The sequence below is a fragment of the Harpia harpyja genome, chromosome 3 (assembly GCF_026419915.1).
Source record: "Harpia harpyja isolate bHarHar1 chromosome 3, bHarHar1 primary haplotype, whole genome shotgun sequence".
Classification (NCBI taxonomy): domain Eukaryota; kingdom Metazoa; phylum Chordata; class Aves; order Accipitriformes; family Accipitridae; genus Harpia; species Harpia harpyja.
The window spans coordinates 75,556,413-75,582,679 of NC_068942.1; the positions used below are offsets into that span (position 1 = coordinate 75,556,413).

General features: G+C 40.2%; 1 protein-coding gene across 1 annotated transcript in view; it reads left to right on the forward strand.

Moving 5' to 3' along the window:
- KCNH5 (potassium voltage-gated channel subfamily H member 5) overlaps positions 1 to 26,267 on the forward strand; it is a 167,136-nt gene that overhangs the window by 105,308 nt on the left and 35,561 nt on the right. The window contains exons 8-10 of the mRNA XM_052783445.1: positions 2,247 to 2,446; positions 14,010 to 14,262; positions 25,120 to 25,316. Coding sequence (XP_052639405.1) covers positions 2,247 to 2,446; positions 14,010 to 14,262; positions 25,120 to 25,316 — 650 coding nt within the window. The remainder of the gene's footprint in view (positions 1 to 2,246; positions 2,447 to 14,009; positions 14,263 to 25,119; positions 25,317 to 26,267) is intronic.

Genomic DNA, 26,267 nt, shown 5'->3' on the forward strand with positions numbered 1-26,267 from the left:
CAGTCTAGCTGGAGTTACAGGCTTGCATAAATTTTATTCATGCAGAGAGGCAGCATTTTGGGGACAGTTATGGCTTCTCTTTACATTTATAGTCACAGTAATTTGCAGATGCATCTAACACCAGAGGGCAAGACGAGATATTGTGCACTCACATATCTGATGAGCTGAGTTCATGATAAATCAGCAACTGTTCTTCAGAAGGATGAGGGATGTTGCACTTAGAAGAAGTGACACTTCATCAAGTTTGTCCTACAAAAGTCCAAAAGAGTGGAGAAAGCTGAAAAAAAGAAGAAAGAAAAAAGTCAGGTGGCATTCATCCAACTAGACTTTTTTACAATCGACATAGTCTTATACTCTGAGTGAGTGTTGATATATATCTGAATGGATACAGAGGTAGAGAAAACCTTTCAGTAGCTAGCAGGTATGATGCAACAATCAGTAAAGCAAGGGAAAAAACCTACCCTTGCAAAGAGATTTATTTCTGGACATCACATAGAGTATTAATCTGCTGTGTTTTCTAAAACTGAAACCTCATGTTCATTGTGTGACCTTGTTTGATATGATCTTGTGTGTTGAGATGAAAAAACCCAAGGCTTTGATAAAACAATGAACATCATATTTCTGATGAACTTCAGCATCTAATTTTTACATGGACATAGTAAAAAGCACTGTGAGAAATGGAAGTACAATTTTTCTATTAGACAGGTTTTAGGAAAGCACCATGTTTCCTTAAAAATGCCACCTCTCAAATAGGGGTGATGAACAATAGTCAATTAGTATGAAACAAAGTGAGTTTTCTGGAATGAGGTAGAAATGTGTTGCGTAGAGGGAAGACATTATGCACTGAGAGATGGAAGACATTTTTTCCTTTCACAGTAGGTTATTTCTTGCCATTTGTAGGCTGCAGTTGTTTTTCAAAAAAGCAATATGGAAATGCATAGCTGCATTCTGCTATAAAGTACCTCCAAGCAAAGATTATTAAAAATGACAGGCACATTTCTGTGTATTTGATAATGTCAAGAGCAGAAGTAATGCCGCACATTGGTGTTATGAGATATCAGAATAATTCTGTTTTCTGCAAAATCTGTGATGCCTAATGGAAGAATGTCATTTTGGGCTTGCTTGCAAGGGTAATTACATTGTGACTCAATAAGGCACGTTAAACTTGCTTGACTTCAAGAACATCTTTCAATCCACCACTATTCAAGGCAGCACTAGTAAAGGTGTGCATTTAAGTTTTTTCTTAAACGCTTTGCAGAATTTAGGCTTCAGAATTTAACTGTTCTCCATCAAATAGTGTTCACTGCATCACACTTGTAATAGTATACAGAGGTTGACGCCTTTTCAGTTGGAAAGGCTTACTTAAAACGTGATTTTCTTGAATATGGCATGTCGTTCTTTGGTGTTGCACAACTCAGCTGGCTGAGCTTGACAGTAACGGTGGCATGTTTGGAAAGGGGAGAAGCAAACCAGAAAAGAAGGTAACTGCAGGAGTGGGTTTGAGGTAGTGCTTCCTACTCTACCATGTCCTCCTCCTGCCCTAGTCATATGCCCTCAGCAATGGCACTTTCTGTTGTTCGCTCATCTAATTTTTCTCTCTTTGGAATCATTAGTGACTGGCATCTAGAGTTGACATGACATACCCAAGTTGTCTGCTGGGGCTGGCTGTGAAATTGGTCTGTGAATTGCCACTCTGAATCTTTCTTGTGCACATCTTGGCCGTTGACACAGGACCCCATTTGTATAGATATCTCCTTGCCAGTCTTCCCAGGTTCCTTTCTTCTCCATTTTATTTCATCTTTGGGACTGAGGCCATTCTCTACTCATAGCATGTGCTAGCTGAGCTGATCTTACGGGAGATCCACAAGATTCTTTCCATAGTGCCTTCAAGGTTTACTGGCAGGCTGAAGCTACATTTGAAAATTAGTTTGGATTAGTATAAGGTATAGAGTTAAAATGCACCGGCTGTTTTTAAATAACGTCATGTGTGGACGTTATCTGTATGACTGATTTTGTAAATTAATGCACACTGAGCGGCTATATGAGCTGTATGGGTAAATTCAATAAATAACTCTGTACATGTATGCGTGCGAGAGTGTGTGCATAAATAGAAATTTTCAGTCTACACCTATGTAGTTGCAGTAATTTGTAACCATACATAAAATTCTTTGATGTTATCCTTGGATTATGAGTAGCATTTACTGGAGCATACATATTTATTTTTAATTACCTTTGGTTTTTTCCAGCTCTTCTTTATGCAACTATTTTTGGAAACGTCACCACCATTTTCCAGCAAATGTATGCCAACACCAACCGATACCATGAGATGCTGAACAATGTGAGGGATTTCCTAAAATTATATCAAGTCCCAAAAGGCCTTAGTGAAAGAGTCATGGATTATATTGTCTCAACCTGGTCCATGTCTAAAGGAATTGACACAGAGAAGGTATGAGTACATGAGGTAACAATTTAGATAGCAAGAGCTTGTGTCCGTTGTGTACTTTCTTAGAAACAGGACTGTATAACGGCATATAACTTACTAACAAATTCTTAACTGCATGCTACTCTATTATTATGTTTGTGTTTGGATCAAAAACTGATGTTTTAAAAAAGAACTGTTTTGCTGCTTTGGAAGTATGCCTTTTTTTTTATTATGGTAAATGTTTTCTGCTTTCCAGTCTTACTTTGCCTAAATTCTAAATAATTTTAATGTACTTCACTATTGAAATCAACGGGAAATTGGTCTTCAAATTAGTCCGAGAACATAATTTGGTGTCTAACCTACATCAGTATTATTCTGAAAAGTATTGGCATCTGTGAGTTGCAGTGAAATGAGTTTGATTGGCTTGGACCTTTTGCTGATGCCCAGGACATCAACATATCCATCAGCATAATTAGTATAGGATTTAATGGCAGTAGAGATTGATCTCCTTGAGCTAAAATCTCTCGGCTAGAACTTAAGGCCTTTGGTAGGGAGATACAGAAAATGCGGCACTGCTGGCAGCCATGGGGGGTAGAAGTCCTACAGGACTTTAGCCCTCAGAAAGGACTGGTCATTTAGGTTTCTTCAAAGCTGATTAAAGCAGAAGGTCGTCTTTGGAGAGTGATTCATCGTGTGCCAGGACAGACCAAGTGAATTGTGCTCAGGGCCTCTCTTTCTCCATGGTATGTGCAGCGAGCCTGTCTAGCCTTGGATATTTTAGAGAGATGAAGTTAGATGGGAGGGTTTCCACCTGCAATACCGTGAATGTAGGCAAGATACAACAGTTTTAGGTCTAGATTTTTGGTCAATGGAGATCGGCGATGCTCCTGTGGCTTCTGTGGACCTGATACACATCAGCTGAAATTAGGCATTCAAGCTCCGGTTTCCATGAAGATTTCCCTCCCAAGAACTTAAAAGGCAAGTGTCCGAGGGAGGGTAAAGAAGCATCATGGCAGATTCATATCTTAAAATGTCTAGTGCTTGCAGATCTTTGAAGTTCTTGCTTCAGTTGAATCTGTTGCGTAATATAGGATGATGATGCAGCTTGTTCAGATATGCCAAGATGAAGTTGCTACCCTGAAAAATTTAGTCTTACATCATGCTAATGCAACAGCAGTTATCTTATTAATCATCTGCTGTGAAATTTGGTTTACCATCATAAATACAACTATTTTAAGTAACAAAGATTTTGATTTCTTTGATTCTCGTGCTTCAATATGCCACATTCTTTAATATGTTAACTTCTTATACACTAATACCCTAACTTCCCAATGCTGATTCATACAGTGTTAAAAGTGAGCTTTTATATTGTAAACTACTGTAAATGCATTCAGTCCTATTGTGTAAACTCAAAACCATGTGAAAATTCAACTTTCATTTGCATTTATCTCCTTGCAGTTAAGCCAGAATCCTGTATTATTCCACTACAGTTTCATTAGATTTTAATGATGCTTTGCAGTTAATTAGGAGAACCTCTGCTTTAATTACTGAAATTTCCTTCCATAGTTTCCGCATGTCCGGTTTTATAGATTATAAAAATGCAGTTAGAGTCATAATCTTCGACTCATGGTAAGCAGTGTTCTCTGGTCTGTAAGATAGTAGTGGCTGCTTAGCTAGATAATTAATATGGCTGTAAAATCTGTGACTTAGGTTTTTAACAATTTTCCCTTGGTAAAGACTTGCCTAAACTTAGGCCTGGATCCAAAACGTATTTAAAACAGTGGAAGGATTTCAGGAACCTCTGCATCTGGACTTCAGTAGTTGCATCTAATCGAACTTCCCAGAAAAGCCCATGTTACAGAAGAACAGAGACAAGATAAACGTAAGAACTTGAGCACCGGTTTGAATATTTTGGTGTTTTGTATCCCTTACAGCCTGCAAGTCTGCAAAAGCAACAGCACCAGCGGCCTGTAGTGCCCGCACTGAGCATCCCTGGGTCTGTATGAGTGTAAGGATCAGGCAGTTTGCTTTCAGCTGCAGGACCTTAGCCAAAGTCAGGATTTGTTTTAGCAAAAGGGTGGAAAGCTGTGTCGTAGCCAGGCACCCTTCCTACCTTTATCTTCACTTAGGAAGGTGTTATGATGTGCTTCACCAAAACAAATGAGAAAAAGTTGTAAATCCCAGCTGAAAAATTATAGAAACAGTGGTACAGTCCCAGAGACTAGTCATGTAGGGTGGATCGTTTCTCTTGCATTAGTTCCTTCATTACCCCTTCAAGACCCTCTGCATTTAAATTGAATCCATCTGTACTAAACCTAGAGCAGCAAGTGGATGGGAGCGCACTGTAGGGACCTCCAGGGTACACAGAGTCAAGTCAGATTTACTACCGTAGACACAGTGGGGCTAACGGGACTACACTGCACCTGCAGCTGAGCTGCTAAATCCAGGTAGTGCTCCAGCGTAGGTTGGAATAGGGGATTACTGCCCCAGGTCTTGAATTGCCTCTCTGCACTGCTTTGTCTGACAGCCTGGATGTGACCTTAGGGGTTTCTTCCAGTCTAGTTTTCAAAGCTCCAATAATGAGATTCTGACCAGTCTGTTGTCTGGATATCTTTGCATCACATGATTTCCCATTCTCCTTAATTTTTATGAACTTTTCAGTAAGCTTCTTATTATCTTGCAAAACACGTGTGCTCATGACACATGATAATTAGTGAGGAATTTCTCAACTTTTCAGTTTCCATCAGACAGCTCAGACAGTTTCCATCATCGAAGGATGTTTTTCAAACTAACATACAGTATTACATCCTAAACTGTTCCAAATACATCTGCATTGTCACCCTGGAATGTGTTTTGCAACATCATTTGCCACAAATTTATAATACATTTCATTCAGTCACTCAGCATGTTGAAATGGCTTTGTTTTGAAATCCAAATTCAAAGAGCAAGAAGGTTAATGTACTAACAAAGAATGAAATTTCTTATATGAGTGTTACAGTAGGTTCCTATGGTGATGAACAACCCTAGCAATTTGATGGAGTACAAATAAACACATGTGCATGTGTTTCTTTGATAACTAAAGATTTTAAATTAATATGCTTGAAATTAAAATGTAAGTTAATAACTTGATTGGAATTGCTACCACTTAATGTGTAGTTTTGTTGCGTCAGATGTCAAATACCTATCCTTGAATGACACATTCAGTGTGTAGTCCAAAAGAAGATCTTGCCTAAAACTGGTAAGAATGAGTCCTTAGATGGGAACTGAAGACAAAGTGGAAGTTATCATGGAGGAAGTTAAATGAAGATCCTGTCCTTGCTGCTTGTGAGAGCAAGCTGTCCCAAACAAAACTTTGTCTTAAAGGCCCAGTCTGTTGTCCTTGTATGTGGAAGAGGACTTGTTCTCCCACACTGAAGGGACAGTGCCTTAAGCATACAATTTTGGCTTCCCTGTTCTCCTTGGGAATAGCTCATCTTCAAATCCTGTCTTCAAACCACAGCACTTCAGCCTGTCTCTGAGTGTTCACAAATAAGGAATTAAAAATGACACTAAAAGCATTAGCATATTTATTATTATTACTTAAGGGGAAGCAAGTGGCCTCTGATCCATAATCTTAAATCACTTAAACATGAGAGCCCTCCTCTGACAGCTGGGATGATATATGTAATACATGCACATGGACTGTTACCTCCTGGTCTAACAGTGGCTCAAACAAGGTGGAATTTTTTTTTTATGTTTAATGCTACAGGTTTCGGGGTTATTCATCTAATAATGAGCAGAGCTAAAAACATGACAAACCTAAGAAGCCTTTATATACTAAACAGCATGTCTCATCCAGCAGAACCTGTTTTTTTGAGAGAGGTAAAAAAGAGGCAGTACATTCTCTGTATATAACCATTTTTAAGCAGCTGAAAAAAATCTTTACAGTAATAATTTGATATATGAAACACACACTGAATTCAAATCTCTTAGTTTTTATTGAAATCTCTAGGCAGCAAATGAAAAATTTATAGATACTAGCTCTTCTATACGAAATAGGTCATTATACATGAAAGCAGAACAACCATTAACTAACATGCAGATGTCTCAAAGTCTCATCTAATGATAACGTTCTGAAATGTCAGTAAAACCCAAAGATTTTCTCTTCTTGACCTCCATGCTGTTGTATGGCTTAGGATTTGCTCAGAAAGCAATTAAATAAATGTCTATCATGTTTTAACAGTCGATTCCTTCAGAAAAGCCATAGGTTGAAAGAGAAAAAAGGCGTCTATTTAGTCTCAACCTAAGCACCAATGGCGATTCGAATAATGAGAGCCAATTCCACATTGCAATGACTGAAATGGAAATCATGGGAAAATAACAGTATTAAAACTATTCACTGCTGGCCCACTAAGCTTTCATACAGGAGAGGTGGGTTTATGGTAAATAGACACAGGTTGTAACTTTAGTAAACATTAATCTACAGAAGGACAGTGCAGTTTAGTCATGTTTGCTGTTAATAAGATCTTCAAGAGCTGTAGTAATAATTAGTGATACCCTGAGACGAATAGGGGAATCAGGCTGCCATTCCTACGGTGCCCCATCCCATAGAGGTGTCTGTAAGTGCTGGCTGGATTTCCTCGTGGATGACCGGGGTAGAAGGCTTCCAAGCTTCGTGGCCAAAGAGAACTTCTACAAAATTAGGTGTGACAGCTACATACAATTCCCTGCTGAAGAGGGAAGGTAAAAATCGTTTGGACAAGTATTTTTGTTTCGTTGTAGAGGCGGGGTTGTTGGTCGTTCCTTGCAGATCGGGACGAGGTGAACAAGAAGTCTTCCCTCACCTCACAGAGCTGAGCTAGGACCAGGTAACAGTTGCAATCCACGGTTCTTTGGAGAGCGGGATGCAGGAGAGACGGTCAGGGTCTCACTGTCCTTCACACGGGTCCGAGTGCGGGGCCTGTGCACCAGTGGGGCTTTCTGTTTCACCTTTGTGGATGGTATGGATTATTTACCTCCTGTATGCACTGTGCAGAGCCAGGAAAGATTATCCACAATTATCTCTGCTTCTTGGATGTGTTCATCTTGGGATTGGTACAGATTAAACTATGAACCTGTCATGCTTGAGGAAATGCCAGGGCTATGGAGCAGCTCATGAGCTTATTTCTTGGGGGAATAAGTACCTGAGTGGATGGGTCGGGCATTTTCCTGAGCACTGCCACCAAGGGGATGGAACTGACAGAGGGGCTGTCAGTTTGAGAGACCACGTCTAGGGGAAGGTCTTCTACAGATCTGTTTTCTTAATGCTTTCACCCTTGAATGTCTTTACACAATGCTGCATGTTAGAAAATACAGGCACCTCCAGAAAAAGCACAAAATAAAAAAAATCCATTGATCGTCTTCATTCTTCCAAGGGTGACCTTTGTGCCAGAAGTTGTCAGTCCAAAAAATGTTGTGACTTGAGAGATTCTTTGATGTATGCCATATTCTTTCTGATGTTTATTTTTCTTTCTGTCATCTAAAAAGTTGATTTTTAATGATAGAATTCCCCGTAGTCTGCCATCCTTTGCACCATTAGAAGGTCATGTAATGACTGTGCTTGGGATGGATATTATAGCAAAACCGAAAACACTAAAACCTTTACTGTACAACCCTTAGGCAACCTGGAATCTGCTACTTCAGGTCATCAGTGAATGTTACTAGCGTGCCACACTTTTCGGTGCATTAGACAAACCAGCAGGCCTTGTGCTGGTGAACCACTTGATTCCTTAAAACACATGGTGATGCCTCTCATCTTCCCCCATTTTTCAGACCCTTAGCCAGATTCTATCTGTGTTGACAATGCTGAATTTAATGTAATCTAGAGCCGATTTCTACGGATTTTTTCATGTCTCTAACACTTGTTACTCAGTTAAAAACCAGTTAATTTTGTTGCTATACCACTAAATCTAACCATTTTGATCACTGGTTCAGCTCATGTATTATTAATAACAAACCAAACTCAACTTATTAGACTTGAATTTCAGATCTCGATTTCTGAGCATTTAAATACAAGTGACCTTGGATTTTAGTGCAATTAAAACAGAGCACACCATTGCTGCTGAAATTCAATTCTTAGTGCCAAGATTTTCAGTGATGTATTAAAGATTACCCTAATGCATGCAGGGTTAATAACTGCTCAGTTCCATACATCACCTTTGAGTTACTTACAAAATTACCTGATTATTACAGGAAAATGCTGTGTGATTTGCCAATCAGCTGTTTTCTTACCTTTGTCTCTTTGGCCTCCGTCCAGTGCCAAATGTAACACTTTTAGCCAGGTCTGCAAAAGCATTCAACATTCAAATAAGCCAAATCCTTCTAAAAATCTGAATAACTTGGTCAGGTGCCTAGAGGGTATTGTGGTTTTTTGGAAAGAACTGACCTTGATTATGACTGCTGAATATGTCGGAAAACCCAGAGTGGCCTTTCTCCACAAAATAAAAAGAGCTATCTGTGGCCTGTAACTGGTTAGAAGTTGGAGGAGTTTATTTTATTTGCTGTCAAAGCTGACATTTTTTAGTATCTCCAATATTTGTTATGGTTATTCATTTAGGAAACAGTCCTTGTTATTCCACCGCTAAGACTGTCTAAGCTCTTCGCTTGAATATCAGTCAATATATCCCTTAGCTACAACCCCGAGAAAGTGAGAATCCTGTGTGCTGAAAGAGAATTGCAAATAGATAGCATTCATGATTCACGGGCCTCTGCCCTTTTTGTTAACAAGTCTTAACAGATTCTGTAATATTTGCTAAGCCATCCTGTAGTGTTTTCCAGCTGGGGAAGATTTTTTTAAAAATAATTAAACCCGTCCTAAAAGATATTGTTTGGACACACTCTTAATCTGTAGTTTTTGTTTAGTTTCATTTGCTTTTCTTTGAGTTTTTAATAATCTCTGCTCCCCATCGAGTTCTTTGAACTGTTCAAGGGACTTATCTTAAACTGCCTGAGCGTGCTGAGGAAACGGATGGGAGAGGAAAAAAATCAAATGGAACCTCCTTGGGAATTTTATTCCCCCTTTACAGATCTTGAGCTGAAAAGATAGTGAGACGTTTTGTGCCAATTCCCTGCAAGTCTTCCTGAGCTGGTTACTGCCTTTCCCAATCTCTAGCAGCAACCGCAAGCTTTTCACTCACTGCCAGCATTTTATGTATGCCATAGGGTGCTCTAGAGATGACAGCGGTGTTGAATCTCTGCATTGGGTGTCGTTGTGTTGGGGTTTGTATCAGCTGCGTGCCAGGTGATGATGGCAGAGCTCAGCAATTGTCTTATACTGACTTTGAGGAGGTTTAATTTTCTCTGTGGAGAAGGGAAGTGATAATTGTTATTCTGTGCTTTACTTTCTCCTCTCTCAGCTTTGTAGTGGCTCAGGTCTTGCTGGATACATGTGTACTGTTCATGTGTGGGATGGAGGTTGCTCCTTTTCTGGTAGAAACACAGCTTTTACAGCCAGTGAAGATTTTCCTCTGGGTAAAATTCGACTTTCTCCTCTGATTTTGCATTGAAATGTAGCAGGTTCTGTTCTTCCACGCTGCTTCGATGCATATGGGAAAGCTGACTGTGAAGTCTGTGGCTACAGATTTATTACGAAGCAACTTCTGTAGCAGCACTAGCATCTGGTCCCTGCAGACTGCCTGCTCCAAGTTGTGTGCTCCAAACCCATCAGTTAGTAAAGCATTGCAGTCAGCAACCTTAATATCCTGCCTTGCTTATAAACTACAGGTTTCACTGAGAAATGTCTTGAAATCTCTAAGGAAATTTCCTCTTCAGAAATTTGTCTTGGTGGTTTTTGATACGCTGCTGAAAGAATACACTTGGCTAGAACAAAATTCCTGGCTGAACTTTGGTTCTACTAACATGAAGTGTTGGAGGCATTTCCCTAACAGCGAAACAATAGATTAAGCATTACAGGATATCCTCTCCCTTAAATTGAATTTCTCTTTTACACCCATGTGTGTGCATTTGTACATCATATGGACTCATGTACAACCGTGTTGTTACTAGTTTTATCTTTTTAGTTGCATGCTGCCTTAAAAATGCTGAGATATCAGTAAGAGCATTTCACAATAAGAATGTCAAAGTCTTGTATCATTAATAAGGGATCATTTTCAGAAGAATATTTATCAGAATTTGAAGTGCTCATTTTCTCATTTTCTGCTCTTAGAATCTTTGGACTATTTATCATTAGCTTCCAAATGCTTCTGTGTGATCCTATATCACATTATGTGTCTTCTTTGGAAGCAGGAAAATTACTACATACCGTAATCTGTCTCACCAACAATCCCTTTCTACATTACAACTAACAGAGAAACTGGTGGCATCTGTGAGACTCCTCTGAATTCATGACATTGGTATTTGTAAACTCAAAAGAAGTGCTGCAAAGTCAGGTTGGAGCTCATGAAGGCCTGTGCTTGGAGCGTACAGTAAACACATAGCTGAATATTGAGATTGTCTATCTTTGCTCTTTTTTTTTCCTACATATATCTACATTTATCCTTATCAGTGAAAGCTCCTTTGCCAAATCTTTTAATATTAAGTATTTCTTTTAGTTTTCATCTGTTTCTTTCTCTGTTCTCAGTACTTGCAGTGTAGCAGACAAAAAACTGAAATAAAGAATATTTGTTCCTCGCTAACTCTTGGATCATAACTCATTTACTGCTGTACTAGTTGATAAGTGATATCTCCGTATATCTCTATACAGTAATATGTCATTAGGAGATTCACTTTATCATGCCATCAGAAAATTCCTGAATTATGCTTTCTAAGACTGGCTTTTTCTGTGCAATGGAATTTTTTCTGTCTCTTCATATTACAGTGTGTGATGATAGATACGTTTGTTGTGTCTATAAAAAGAGTAATGCTTTGAGTGCTCATTTTAATACTCTGAATTTAACTCTGTATTTGTGAGGAAACAATATGCTGCTTTGCATCCAAGTGGCTTTTATTCTTGAGGGACACAATTAATTTACTCCAAAAAACAAAGGGTCCTGGAACATCTCTGAATCTTGTAGTAACAACCTCTGCAATAGTTTAACCAATTTTTCCTGCAGTTTGGAAGCTTAAAAGATAAAATTTGGAAATCAGTCATGCATGAATACACACATTTTTCTTAAGAGCAGTGTTTGAGAATTCATAGCTCATGGCCTTGTTAAGTCAGAAGTACTTACATTAGTGAAAGTTATTAAAGGGACGTAAAAAACTTCTAAGCATGATTTAGGCCCAAGAGCAGATAAAAATGTTAAAAATCATCCATCAAGATAGAAAAGAAAGCAGAATTTTTCATTGAATTGCTATTGAGAAGAAGAAAGATGGCATGTTTCTATTTTGTTGTAATAAAGACGAGCTTTCTGTTTGATCCAGAAGTAGGGCTGAGGTGAAACAATCACTCTCAAAAATAATTTTTGTTTTTTACTGGAAGAACTAAGGTGTGCCTATATTTCTAATGGTAAATGGAATGACTCAGGTAAGTATAAGTTTGTAAAACTGACATTTGCCCCTAATAAAATTATGGAAATGTGATATGGGATATGATCAACAGTGACTCAGACAAGACATTATTGCTAATGCAAATGATGGTTTATGGAGAATATGTCTTGTCAAATGTGTTTGTTATTAATTTTTATGATAAAACAAACTTATGCAGGGTATTTTAATGTGTTCTGTACAACATTTTTTTACAGAAAAATAGCATTAAGCCAAATTATTATTCTGTGTTCAATCAAAGAAAAACTAATTATCTGGTAGATCTGAGAAGGTGGTTGTAAGTGAGAAAACCTCATGCTGTGGGGAAGTTTCCAAAGAGATACTGTGCTTCATAGTGTTAGGCACAAGAAGCATCATCTCTCTTGCTTATTCAAGATGAGATCGAGAGATGACCTGATCATATTCTATAAACACCTACATGTGGAAGAGATTTCTGATGATTGCAGGTCTTCTATCTGAGCAGCATGATGAGATCCGCTAGCTGTTGTCTGAAAATTAAAAAAAAATCAGTTCAGAAACAGCACATGTTTTAAGAGAGAGTAGCTCTCCATTGGAACAACTACCCTATATCATTTGAAAACATTAAATCAAGGCCTTCTAGGCTATAATTTTACCAGGTTTTCTGGGATTGATATGAAAATCATGAGTGCAAGAGGTTAGTGCGGATGGTTGCATAGCCCCTTCCTTGCCTCAGACTGTCATGGTCCAGAGGATAGGACAATAACTTCTACTTCACCTTTTTGCATTCATTGTATCTTTGACTGCAAAGGAACTTTGATCTATTGAAATAAGAAAGGGACTAAATGTTATTATTAAACTAGAAATTGTTTACTATTTTCCTATTCTATGTTTTAGGACCTTTAGTAATACTTTACAATAATATGTTTTATACCTCTTCTGCATTAAACAGAAATGAAAATCGTGGCTTTACTTCAATATTAACATGACCATTTGCCTCAAAACTTAGGCAGGGTTACCAGTCTCCCTCTGTTTGCTAATATTCAATGGCAGTCAACACATTGACCCAATGTCCCTGTCTGCAGAGCAAGCTGCCAGATTAATTCCATACAATGAGAAATTAATCAGTACTATTGATCTGCAGTCTTCTTTATAGGAGACTTCCAGAGTGCTCTTAATCTCGTGCTCTTTTCTATTTAAACTTTAAAAGGTTTTATATGTTTCTCAGTGCAATTAGCTACCATGTATTTTAGGGTTATAAGGACATTAGTGTGTTTAGGAGGATGTGCAAATATTAAAGACACAGTTCACAAACCTAACAAGACCCACAGGTTTTCACTTTCTTCAGGAGTATTTGTGTTACTATTTCAGTAGGGAAAGCTATTTAAGGTAAGAAATTAATTGAAGGTCTTATTTAATTGGTCTGCTATGAAGACATCTTCATGTTCACAGGACAGTTTTTCACTCACCTTTACTTTACATTTCATAAGGTTTCATAATACTTTCTTTTTGCTCTAATCTCAAGCTCTTTGGATTTTCTAGTCTGTAAGCCCTCCAGGGCAGGTTACTTATTATATGTCTGTACGGCACTGAAACAAAACCCTAGGTGTGTTTGGATACGCGTTGGTAAGTGGTCATCTACATCAAGACTTTTGAAGACTAGGTCTTCTGGATGTGAGCAAAATGGTGTTTTCTATTGTGAATGGTCCGTCTTTGCATGTCTTCAAGCTCCTTCAGCTCTGAGCCTCCGTTCTGTGCTCCTGCAGGGATTGAGCGTAGCAGCGGGAGGATAGTCTGGGCACCAAGTCTGGAGGGATATCCACAGACAGGAACCTAGTAGTGCCACCTGCAATTCTGGAAAACAAGTGTGAAAACTGTTAGGGATGAGAACGGTGTAACAGAATAGCCCCTTCTTCCACATCACCCTTTCAGCTGCAGTGAAAGCAGTAGATGGGTAGAAAAAGACTACCCCAATTCAAGATAAAATTCCCGCCAGAAGCTTTATGAAATAACTGGATGGATGGATCCTAAGATCCACCCGCGTTCATCCATTCAGTTATTTCATAAAGCGCGCGCTGGCCCCCTGTCATGTTCCCAGCTGATTATTTTTAATCTTTCTTTTATTCAGGTTCTCTCAATTTGCCCAAAGGACATGAGAGCAGATATTTGCGTGCATCTAAACCGGAAAGTTTTTAACGAGCACCCTGCCTTCCGGCTGGCTAGCGACGGCTGCCTGCGAGCCCTGGCTGTGGAGTTTCAGACGATCCATTGCGCCCCGGGGGACCTCATCTATCATGCTGGGGAAAGCGTTGATGCTCTTTGCTTTGTGGTCTCGGGATCCCTAGAAGTCATCCAGGACGACGAGGTGGTGGCTATTTTAGGTACTGTGATCTCTATTGAAATGCTAGTGGTTTGGATATATTTACCTTCTGCTTAGCTTTGAATATTAACTAGTCTTGCCTAACGTCAGCTGGGACCGCAGGAAGCTAGTGGTTGTCATGAGATGGAGATGTCGTGTCTCCAGAGATACTACTCTAAAAGCAAACCCTTCATCTTTTATGCCTTTGGGAATGCTCTTTCTGCCCAGTATGGCTCACCGGTCACAGTTACAGTGTCTCTGAGCAGAAGAGAATGGCATCTGTGTGCTTGACATCTTTTAAATAGCCTGGTAGAGGAAATGCACATTGTTTTATATTAGTCTCTCAGGAGGATTTCCATCTTAATCTTCACACTGGGATTTTCATTTGTCTGTATTCTAGCCCAGAATAACACCCGCAAACAGTCTCGACAAGGAAGCAAAACTGTTGCTTGTAGTGAACTGGCTTTGAAGAAGATAAATAGTCTGATTGGACTATGCAAAGAGATAGCGATGCACCATCTATCCAGCCACAGTCATGAGAAGTCTGAGTAATGGGGGAGCTCCAGGTTAATCATGCCGTCCCCCCGCTGTGGTGTCTGGTTTGCCAGCAGCGGGTGGGAAAGAGCCTAATGCAGACTCCTCACTAGCTTGTGTGGGATCGGGAAAGGTGTAGCAGATGGTGGAACTGAGTGGTCAGCACTAGTGTTGAGGCAGGAGTCATCCTCAGAGGCAGAACAATGTAGAGGAAGAACCGGTGGCTCTGCATGAAAACCACCTAGAGTTTGTCTTGCCCGTTTAAAATAGACCCGTTTATTGTAGAACTCGTCTCCTGTTGAATATTAGCTATCTGCCCTCTCTGAAACTGGAGCTGTGGCTCCCTGAGGGCAAATCGAGTGGGTGGCCTTGTCCTAGGGGACCTCTCGCACCCCACTGAAGCTCTGCACTGCTTCTTCCCTCTAAGGGGGGCTCCATGGGTCCCTCTTGTATCTCATGGGGACAATCACTGGGCGGTGAGGGTTACACTTAGGAGTTGCACTGGCGCGTGGGAAGAGGACAGACGTGGGGAGTCAATACTGGTCGTGAATCAAGGCTTCAGCTCCTTCCCAGCTGGCAGCAAGGGGGAGGAGGAGGGAAATGAGGACAAGCGTGTAGCCAAAGTTGACTCCTGACGTGTTGCCGTACAAGCCTGTGTACAGGTGTCCTGCACTGGGGTGGGACTGGCCAGCATGCAGGTGTGTGGATAGGACTGCATGGGGATGGCTCCCCGAGGGCAGAACCCAGGTCCTCCGAGCTGGAGAGGATGAACTGGGGAAGATGCACATCCATGCTCTTTTGAAATACCTGCTGCAGCTTTCCGTATGCTAGTATATACTAAGGTTTTTAAAAAGAGAGATTTAATGTAAGAATGAATCTATTTGCATATTCAGATGTGAAGTCATTGTGGTGAAAGCTCCTAAATCTGCAATTTCCATAGTAAAATATTCCTTGTCTTTCAGCTCACTGGACCATTTTATTTTTATTATTAATCTCAGTGATGATATCTTATATTTGCTTACAGCTATTTAAGAAAAAAAGCTTTAAGAGTAAGTAGCAGCATTTAAGCAAATAAGTTTTCTGGGTATTACAATGAAAACAAACAATAAATATGTAATTTACTGAACTAGAAGCCATCACTAAATGGATTACATGCAAAACTTTATTGCATTTACTAATGCATATTGTGTGTTTGGAATGACAGTAAGAACTTTTTGTTTCTACCTTGTAGATATGGTAAATCTAGTATCTATGTTAGTCTCCATTTGGCTGGAGAGACCTTTAACTGTATCTAGTTAAAGTGAATTACCTTTAATTACCAGAATTGGCTTTGATTTTGCCATGGCCGCTGACAAGCAATCCCATGACTCAGAGCTATGTTCATTGTGTACTACAGGGATTGGCAGAACGTATAAATGTAACTTGAAGCAAGATAAACTGCTTCCTCTAGTCATAGAGCACACTGAAGAGTTTTTTCATGCTCTGACAGATTATTTAACAGAATAGTGAACTGAGTAATTATGAGATGTTGTATCCTAAAAACTTACTTGTGGAAGAAAGTCTCCCAGATGTAGTTGCAAAGACATTTATAGTGGCAGCTGTGGCACCTGAAATAGTGACTGCAGATCAGGTGGTGAAGAACATAATTTTTATCTATCTGTTCTGCCTTGAGAAGTTCAAGCACAAGGAAAGTGAATCTGCCTAAGGGGGAAACCAGGTCTAAAAACCTCTGCCTAACATGAAAACCTGCGCAGCCTGCTTTAAATACTCCAAGCACCTGTCGTCACACTGGATTTCCTAGGTAAAGTCAACTTAAGGGGTTGTACTACCAGTCTGTCTATCTTCTCCATCCCCCAGCAGTAACCTAGAGTGGAAATGCGATAAGTATCCTTTGGAAACTTGTCCTCATTAATTTCCTCTATGGGAGCAGGAGCATGGCAGGACATGCTGTCTCCAGCCTCTGCTCCTTGCAAAGCCATCCGTTTCCTAAGTTTGCTTTGGAACTGGTACTTTGCAGTTACTGTTTTAATAGTGTAGTGTTAATTAATATGGTAGTGTTATTTGCCTTGCTTAAAGGGAGAGAGAGAGGTGTGTCATTTTTTTTTTTCTTTACCATGCTCACCCACAGATGGAAGTTTTGGTGTATTCTCAAAAGTGGAATATCCTAGAAAAGTGAATCGGGTAGGAACACCAAAATGGGTTAAGAACATGCATCTTCCATCTCTTACATTTGTGCTTCTGTCTGAAGTGCAGGTCTTCATCCTCCCTTGGGTCCTAGCATGAATCACTCCACGATATTGCTGCTTTTTCCCCTTCTCCATCTTCCCTTACCACGTTCCCTTTCCTCGCGGCCACAGTGAGTTGGCACATCCAGCCTCCTTGCCTGCTGAAATGGTGTCCTCAGGAGGCTTGGCGTCCCGGCCAGGTGCTTTCTGCAGGCCCACTGTGGAGACAACCATCCTTTTGTTCAGCAGCAATTTTCCAGGCTCAATGGCCCCAGCTTTGGCATTTCTTGTGCTCAAAAGCAGGTGAAACCCAGTGATTGACGGGGCATCTTGCAGCACCGTGACATTTTGTTCTCCCCTGGTTTGGTTTTGTTCTCATTTGTGCGTAATTAAATGCCCAGCTGCTGCAGTAATCAGCATTACAAAAATCAGTACAGTAAGAGAATGAATCCAATTGTACATCTGCAGTTTATAGGACTCATTAATGAAGGTACCCAGGTGCCCCATTACATTCCCCTCGTTAGTTATCTCCATGTCTTGAGGACGGTCTCCCACTTTTTGCAGGTACTGACTGCTGCTGTAGCAGAAACATGCACACCACATGCAGAGCTGGTGTGATGGGGTGCTGCTTCGCTGGAGAAAACAAGATCCAGTCATTTTAACATAACTCATCTGCAGTTGCCAGGATAATGGAGAAGGGCAAACGGTCTTGTCTCTAATTATCAAAACTTTCTTAGCAAGTGAGGTGACCCTGAGAAGGCACATCAGTAATTTTCCACCATCTCAAGCAGGAGTAAACAATTTAACTGCCACTGCTCTGCATGGGGAGGTGTTATCAGCAGAGAAGTCTCAGGAAGGACCGGGGGTTTGAAGTCCCCCAGGCTAATGAAACCAGGCATCTGCTAGCAGAGGGCACCTAACAATTCACCCTGCTGCAATTAACCTGAATTTGCTCCTGGTGAGGAGTTCCACGTAAGTGGTGATGCCAACCAAGTGTCTCTAGAAGCTGCTTTCCAGCTCCTGCTATTTGCACAGCTGACTGCGTAAGTTGTACAGTAACTTAAACCAGGCAGATTGATTAACAAGGTTTAAAGAAGTCGTTTTGCCAGCAGAAAAATAATGATCCACCACGTTGAAATGTTGATTGTAGGAATTGATCAAAAATACTGCTCAAACTGCATAGCGATAAAAATATATTGAGCAGTGAAATCCTAGTGGGGGCTGCTGCTGAATGAATTCAATTTCAATAGTCAAGCCAGAATGAATATAGATTTAATAGCTCATGTTTCAGCTGCACTTAGGGTCCTGATCCCATATGTATTCAATTAAGTTGTTATTTGCCTTTATCTGTTGCATGTTAATTCTCAGCATGTTCTGCGTATAGTCCCAGAGCAACCTGTTGTTTATTGGATTTATTGCTTTTAGGCAAGCCAGAGTTTCACTTATTAAAGGTCTGCTTCATGAATTATTTCCAAATATTTGGTCCGGGAAGGGGATATTATGCAGTATCAGAGGAGTTAAGGAAAGCAAGAGCACAAATGGCATGTCTTCTTGAATTTGGTATTACAACTGCAAATAAGGATGAGTCTTTTTCTACTCTTAATCTTAACATGTGTTTGGAGGTCAAAAGATTAAGTCTCCTACCAAATCACACACAGGAAATTTCTTTAGAGGCTGAGCAAGTAGCAGCTCCCATTTAGGTGAGCAGGAGACCCAGGTGCTCCATAGCGCTCATCCGCGGGCATTAGTAATTTGGCGTTTGGCATCCATGCATCAACATTTTGAATTTCCTTGGTGTTACACAGTCAGGCATGTGCTTTCTGCAGGACAAGACTGTGTGTGATGCACTGTATGACATGAAAAACTGTTGGTCCAATTCCATCTCATGGTTTTAGTAGATAATTCTGTAATTTTAAGTAGTTTAGTTGCAGCTTGGTTTCCTTCTCAAGTGGAATGAAGGTGGCAGAATTTGCCCCTATGTCAAATCAGCTCTTGATATTTTATACTGAGCTTTTTTTTTGTTTTCATGTGAAGTAAACCAAGGTAGACTAATTGTGAGAGTTTCTGCAGGTTAGTAATGTGCACCTGGTAGCAATTTACGGAACAGCCTGTGTCCTATTTCATCTATAGAAAAGGTCCCTTTCGTTCCAATAAGTTAAAGCTCTGAATTAACTAAGAGGAAAATGATTCATAAAGGAAAGGGTTGGGTTTTTTTCAGCTAGCAGGACTGCAATAATTAATGTGATGCAGGTTGTTTTTTAAGTACTGAATCTCAAAGTATTTTGCAAAATACTTGAAGGATTACTGATCTGAGAACCAATGCAATGTGCTGCTTTGCAGTGTGCAATTCTTCTTAAGCACGTGCATTGGAATAAGTCATACCTTGCAGGTCTGGGTTGGCATACGTAGTACCATGTAATATTTAGTCCTATTGATGCTTGTTCAAAAGTGTTATTAGTTCTTACTGACAGAGTTGAAGGGACCGCTCAATTTTTCACATTATTTTGTAAATTTAAAATATTTTCATCTCTTGTCTGCATGATAGTTAACTATAATAAGAAGCATCAGTCTTAATTTAGTGCCAACTGGCGTGTTATAGATGTGATCTGCAGCCTCCAATGTCAGAAAGATTCCTTTCACTGAATTGAAATGTTTTTGAATTAGACCTGCATGCTTCACTGCCAAACCCAGGAACTCAAAAGTCTTGGCAGCGCAAGAAAAGGAAAATTATTTTAAAATCATGTGATATATGTCTTTTAAATCAGACTAATGGTTTGAGGCAATCTGATTTGCCTTATGAGTTTTGAAGATGGTGGGAATGGTCATGCTTTCAAGTTTATTTCCTCAGTCAGGAAGGATAGAAACTTATTTCTGTATAAAATCAAAATGGAGATATCCAGTCTCCAGGAGCTGGGGCTTCTAGAAAAACATGAAGTACTAGGAGACTTGCACTAAAAATGAGAAAGATGAGGGGAGAATATCTATATAGATCTCTTGCTCTTCTTGCAGCAGTTCTGAATGCTGGAAGAAAGGTAACTTTCTTCTGTGTTTCTAGGTGCCAATGGGGAAGGTTGCACTGTGTTAAATAATGCAAAGTACCTTTGCCAGCATGGACTTGGATCTTTGGCACAGTCTCTTGTTATTGTTTCTTTACTGACTATTTTAACAATCTTTCAAATGCTAGAAATGCTGTTTTCTTCCATCATTCTGCCCTTTCACGTATTAATGTGCAGTCCTGTAGAGTTGGATATCTGACCGGTCAGTGCTCAGCTCTGATCTGATTTTCAAGGGACTTCGGGCCCTTCTGGATGCCCCAGAAAAGGCTGAAGTTTTGGCTAAAACATTCACAGGGGCAAGGAGACCTCTCTCACAGTGTAGTAGTCATCTGTGCACATCATAGGCTGTGCTTACAGGAAGCAATGATGTCCCAGATGGCAGGAGGCAGCTGATGAATTTGCACCTCTACATCACCCCCAGCTTCTCCAGATCCCCTCTTCAGACTTAAACAGCTGTATCGGCTAAGTCCAGAAATCCAGCCAGCCCAGTAGCCTGTCTCCAAAAATGGCCAGTAGCGGATGTGCAGGAGAAAGTAGGAAGGTGAAGGAAGCAAACAGAAATACTTCCCCAGAATATTCTCCAACCCTCCAGTGAATTGTGTTTCAAGGTCTTCCTCAGTCAGAGGGAAATCTTTTGTGTTTAGTAGCCACAGATGGATTTTATTCCATGGATACATCCCATCATTTTGTAAACCTATGCAGCCAGCCTTGATGTCCTGTGGCAAGGAGCTGCAGAGCTTACCTACCCGCTGAACCATCAGAGAGCTATTTGCTGCTCTGGGTAACAGGAGCTGCTTCCCTCCTTGCTCATTTGATTTTGTCATCAGTTTGAGGTATGTCTGTCCTGCAGCCAGAGGTTTCACCGCAGATGTATAGACACAGGCAGATGTATTTGTATGAATATATGTACCAGTATATGTAATTATGGCTGCAGGGACCTGATATGTGGTCACTGACCTCCAGTTCTGTGCATGCTGCCATCGCTTCATGGCTATTAGTACCTGAGCTGATTAGATGAATGTTTTCTCTACATGATACAGTTTTACTGATTCTGCAACAAAATCAGCCTTTGCTTTTCATAAGCAACAGAAGATTTGAGCACATCATGATGGAAAGCCTACATTATTCATCATGTCTGGCTTTTGCTAGTGTGACTGATGGGACTTTGGAAATGTTCTAAAATGGGGGGAGGGGTAGCTGGCCTATTAGCTAAGACTGCACAGCACAGAAGAACACCTTATCACCTTAAGAGGAAGTCTTGGTCTCTTTTATGTGTTTTTCCTCAGTGCTGTTCTCCACCAAGAATTTATTTTTTCACTGCCTGCCCAAACTTTCTCCCAAAGGCCCCATCAAATTCTCATGTCTACGAGGATATTTCTTAGCTCAGTTTCTGTCCCCATCTGGAGAAGGATCAATTTTGCCTTACATGGCTTCTGAGATGCTGTTTAACAAAAGTGTTTCCTCTCGGAGTCCAAGGACTTTTTCATTCCCTTTGCAAGCTTCTGGGGAGTTTCATAAGGCCCTTAAGATTTGTTCTGCCTGAAAGGTCCAGGCATGAGCTTCTGTCTCACAAACTGGCAAGTCAGTCCATGGTGCAAGGCTGCGGAGAATATCTGCCCCCCGCCTTCAGTATGGGAGAGTTATCATAATATAAAAGATAGACTAGTGTATAGAAATATCATTATCTATTATATAGTTGCATACCATATGATTGTCTCTAAATATATACACAAACATGCCTGAACATATATGTATGTTTTACCTACAGGCATATGTACATAATACACCAGAAAATTTTTGTCCATATTTAGGATGATACCAGTGTAGCTATTTCAGCAAAAATTATGCCTGTCACCAACACCCTGCACATCTCTTCGTGGTTTCCGTGGTTCCTTCAGTCCCAAATCCTTACACCCATGTTCCTGCCAGCTTTAATCCAGCAGTATCCAAATCCTGACTCTCCCCTCCCCTTTCCTCATACCAAGTGCAAAATGTATGCAAGCGGTTCCCACTCTAATTTACGGCGTTCCTTTTTTCAACGGTGCTTTGGGTACTGTGAGAGCAGGGGCAAGAGGACTTCCCAGAGCTTCACCTCCATTCAGGAGTGAGTATTAAGACTGCTCAGGACTCAGGGCAGTGCAGATTTGGGAGGTAACATGCTGGGGCCTCAAGAAATCTCTAGAGAGAGGCTTTGAAAAGCCTGCAGGCTGCATCACCCCCAAGCACCTCTGTATTCCCAGCCCAGCCCCGGGCTTTACCTGGAGGTGTGCGCATGTTGTGGAAGTGTCCAGCGTATACGTGCCTCCGAGTAGCTGGTGTTTCAGACCTACCAGTTAAATTTTCTTTTGCAACTCTGAAAGGTTTTTTTCATTTAGTTGCACTGTGTAAAATTAAATTTGAATGAATAATTACCACTCTCTACTCAGTGAACTACAGTTAATAGGGATGAAGTATAGTACATTAATCTCTGTAGTTATGAGAAAAGACACATTGTTTTGGAGAATCTGGTTGGTTTTGTTTTCATTAAGTACGTTCCGTAGCACATTTGTAAGAGGCAAACAAGACTCAGAAGTGTGTGTGGGAAATGTCAGATTCAAGAACCCTTAAACGCTTCCAAGATTTTATACTTTCTGAAGAGAGTAAACCACAATATAAGAGGAGCTTATACTTCACCGTTCAAATCCAGTGACTGATGGCTCATGGAAGAGTGAATAAATTCAGTTCATCATGTCCCAGCCTTTCTGAGGGGCCCAGTGCTGTTCCCTGCCTCACTGAACTGAAGACAATGAGAAGATCTTCTTGAGTTTATGAATGGTGATTTCAGTTATCCGTGGTTTGGGTACGCATTCTGTAACACACCATCGTGGAGAGTTTCAGAGTAAGCATCCACTGCTTTCAACCTCTTGGCTTAAATTAACTGTGTGTTACCTTAAATTTAGAAAGAAAACAAGTATTTTGCTCACATTTCTGTGGGAAAATCATAATAGTCCCTATTAATGAATTCTGTCTTTTTAACTGCACTCTGCATCTGCTGAAAGCATGACTCAATTCTGTCCTGTGTCCACCTCAGAGAGCAAATCCATTAAGCAATTTTGTGCATTTCAAAAATGGTCTATTTCCTATAAATTATGTAACTGTACTGAGTATATCTGTAAACCAGGTTTTGAACTGTGGGTATAGACAAGGACAATTAACTGCAAAGGGTAATTTCAAAACAGTACATTGGATAAATGATAAGTTACTAGGAAATGCTCTGTGATAAGAAGAGCATTTTAAAGCAACTTGTTTTATAAATTATATCAGCTATATTATGAATTATAGTTAATTTTAATTACATCAAAATATGCAGAATTAAAAGCAGTTCAATGAGAATGCAGTTACAACCTTTCTAAGGGATGATTCTGCTACACAGACTTCGTTAGAAAATAAAAATGAGGAAATGAAGATAAGGACTTGCACGTTTTATTTTACTCTGCATGAGAAATGTTAGGTGTGTTTTACTGGATACAATACCTAAACCAGAACTGGAAAGAGAGAAACAGAGCCTCTGACCCCAAAAAGTAATAAGATTGGATAAATTATTACTCTGGTCTGTGTTCCCAAAATAGAGTTGAGTGAAATGTTACAAGTACTTAAAAGAGGAAATATTAGAATGTATTACCTTTTTTATCCCCAAACTACAAAATCACTAACCTTCACCAAGGGGCTGCTTGAGGTACCTGAAATCAATAGTAATACCACCACTGACTGACTGATTTTAGTTTCCTTTTAATAACTGCTAAAGTAAAGGGCTTGGATATCATTGGGGTCTGAAACAGAAACCACCCTTTGTACCATGGTTTCTGCTTCAAGATTTGAGGTGTCAGCCACAAACCGCAAACCATGGCCCTTGCCCAGCCCATGGCTGGCAAGCAGCTGGGCAGCAAGAGGCAGCTTTTGGATGCTTCAATGTGCTTTCTGTTGCTCCCGCTACTTCTTTTCAGAGCAACCATAGGGTCCAAACCTGAAAGCGTATCTCCAGTCTGCATCCATGCTGGTGTTTTGGTTGGGTCAGGAGTGTGATTTTGAATCTGATGTCCTGGTCCTCCTGAGTTGTCCTGCTTCAGTGTCTAGCATGGCTGTCTGGGGGTGTGGATTCCTTGCAGAGGAAAGGAAAGGAGTCTGGCATATGTCAGAGCACATCTCATGCACTTTCATCCCTTGGATCTCATCTGTCCGTGGGACTGGACGACAGCTACTCCTAAGTCCGCAAAATGTGCAGGTCCTCAGCATCAGCTCTTCTGCTACACTGCCTACCAATGTAGAAATAATAGCCTTCGGGTGTAATTTTCACATCTGGTTGAAGTTATTTATATGTGCAGGTGTCTAAGGCGTCAAACTCTTTCTTACTCAGTAAACAATTAAATACAGACTTAAGCATAAGCCTCTACTTAAGTGGATGTGTTTGGGTTTAGAACTAGACATCTGGATGTGTTTAAGATTTCAAGCTGGATATTTAGAGGTTAAAAGTCTCAGGGAGGTGTTTGGTGGGTTTTTCAGAAGGACTGTTGCCACTCACACTGAATTAAAAATGTTTAAATGTCCTTTAAAATGTGGTCCTTGGGCCCTGGAAGCTGGCTTTTGCACCATACTGCAAAGCCATGGTGATGTAGGAACCTAGATGTCATAGGCTTTTGGTAAGAGCGGGGCTCCTAAGTCACTTAGGAACAGACCCTCAGAAATATCCAATCACCTGAACATTAGTTAAGTGCTTATTATATTCAGGAGCCTTTGAAAAATCCATTACCTGCATCTTCAGCTACAAGGAGACCTTTACAATCAGGCTTCTATGCTTTGTGACACTTCACAGAGCAATCTAGAAATACCTTAAAAACCTGGGGCTACTGCTAAGGATACTCAAGTACCTCAGATACTTTTAAAACTTCTACCCTTATTAGTTTTCACAGCTGGGAGCTTATGTTAGGACAATTGGAAGCATAAGACAGTTTGGGAAGAAATCATTTGTGTGCTGAAGAATGCTGCATAAGCATTACCTTTTAACAAATTTGTCCTGCTGTTTTTCAGGTAAAGGTGATGTGTTTGGTGATATCTTCTGGAAGGAAACCAGTCTGGCCCACGCATGTGCCAATGTACGGGCTCTGACATACTGCGATTTACATATTATTAAACGAGAAGCCTTGCTTAAAGTGTTGGACTTTTATACTGCTTTTGCAAACTCATTCTCAAGGAATCTCACGCTCACCTGCAATCTGAGGAAGCGGGTAAGGCAACAGCTCTTGTTTTCCCCTTTCTCTCACCGAGAGATTGCACACTCTTGCAGACTGTTTGCAGTGTTTAACAACCCCCAATTTACTCTTGATGTTTTCAGGTCATTGCAGATTAACAGGCCTTCCAATAAATGTCTCTGTTTGTTAATAATGCCTCAATAGAAGTTACCTGTAGATTTGCAGCTCTGAGAAGCAGTCCTAGCAGGGTGACATAGGAATTACATTTCTTTTCCTTTTCTTCACAGTTGCTGGTTTTTGGCTTTTTTTCCCCATTGCATAATGTATAAAGTTATATTTTATAGTCTGATAGAATCAAGATGCTGGATTCCTCAGAGGTGAGGTTTAGTCTCTCACCTGCTAAGATATAGGTCAGAGGACAGTCTGATGGATCTGCATGGCATAGACCAACTAAGAGAAATTTATTGATGTTAAATAAATAAAATGTACTCGGCAAAAGTACTGTATTAATACCTGCTTGTCTTACTTGCATAGTTTAGAATTTTAATATGGCAAGGTTAATAAAGCTTGGTAGCGATTCTACATTCACAGCTCACTTCTTAAACCCTCCTGCTCATTTTATAATCAATCAGCAATGCTCACTATCCATTAGTCCTTTCAAAGAACACTCCATCTAAAAATTAATTAGCTATAAGGATGTGTCTTGAAAACAGGTTAAGGGATTCTTTAATTCGCATTGCAGCTGCAAAACTTAATCTTTATGATGTTTTTTTTAAGATTGATGAGGGTTATATAAATTTCATTTGCATAGAGAAATCTCATAACAATGATTTATAGATTATTGAGCATTAACTGTGATCCTCTAGCCGCTGAAACACATTTTTCTGCAGCTGTACCTTGGGCATCTCACCTGATAATGTAGCAAGGCTACCTCAGAATTTCGCAAGACAAATTCAGCCTCTGCAGTAACAGGAATTCAACACAACT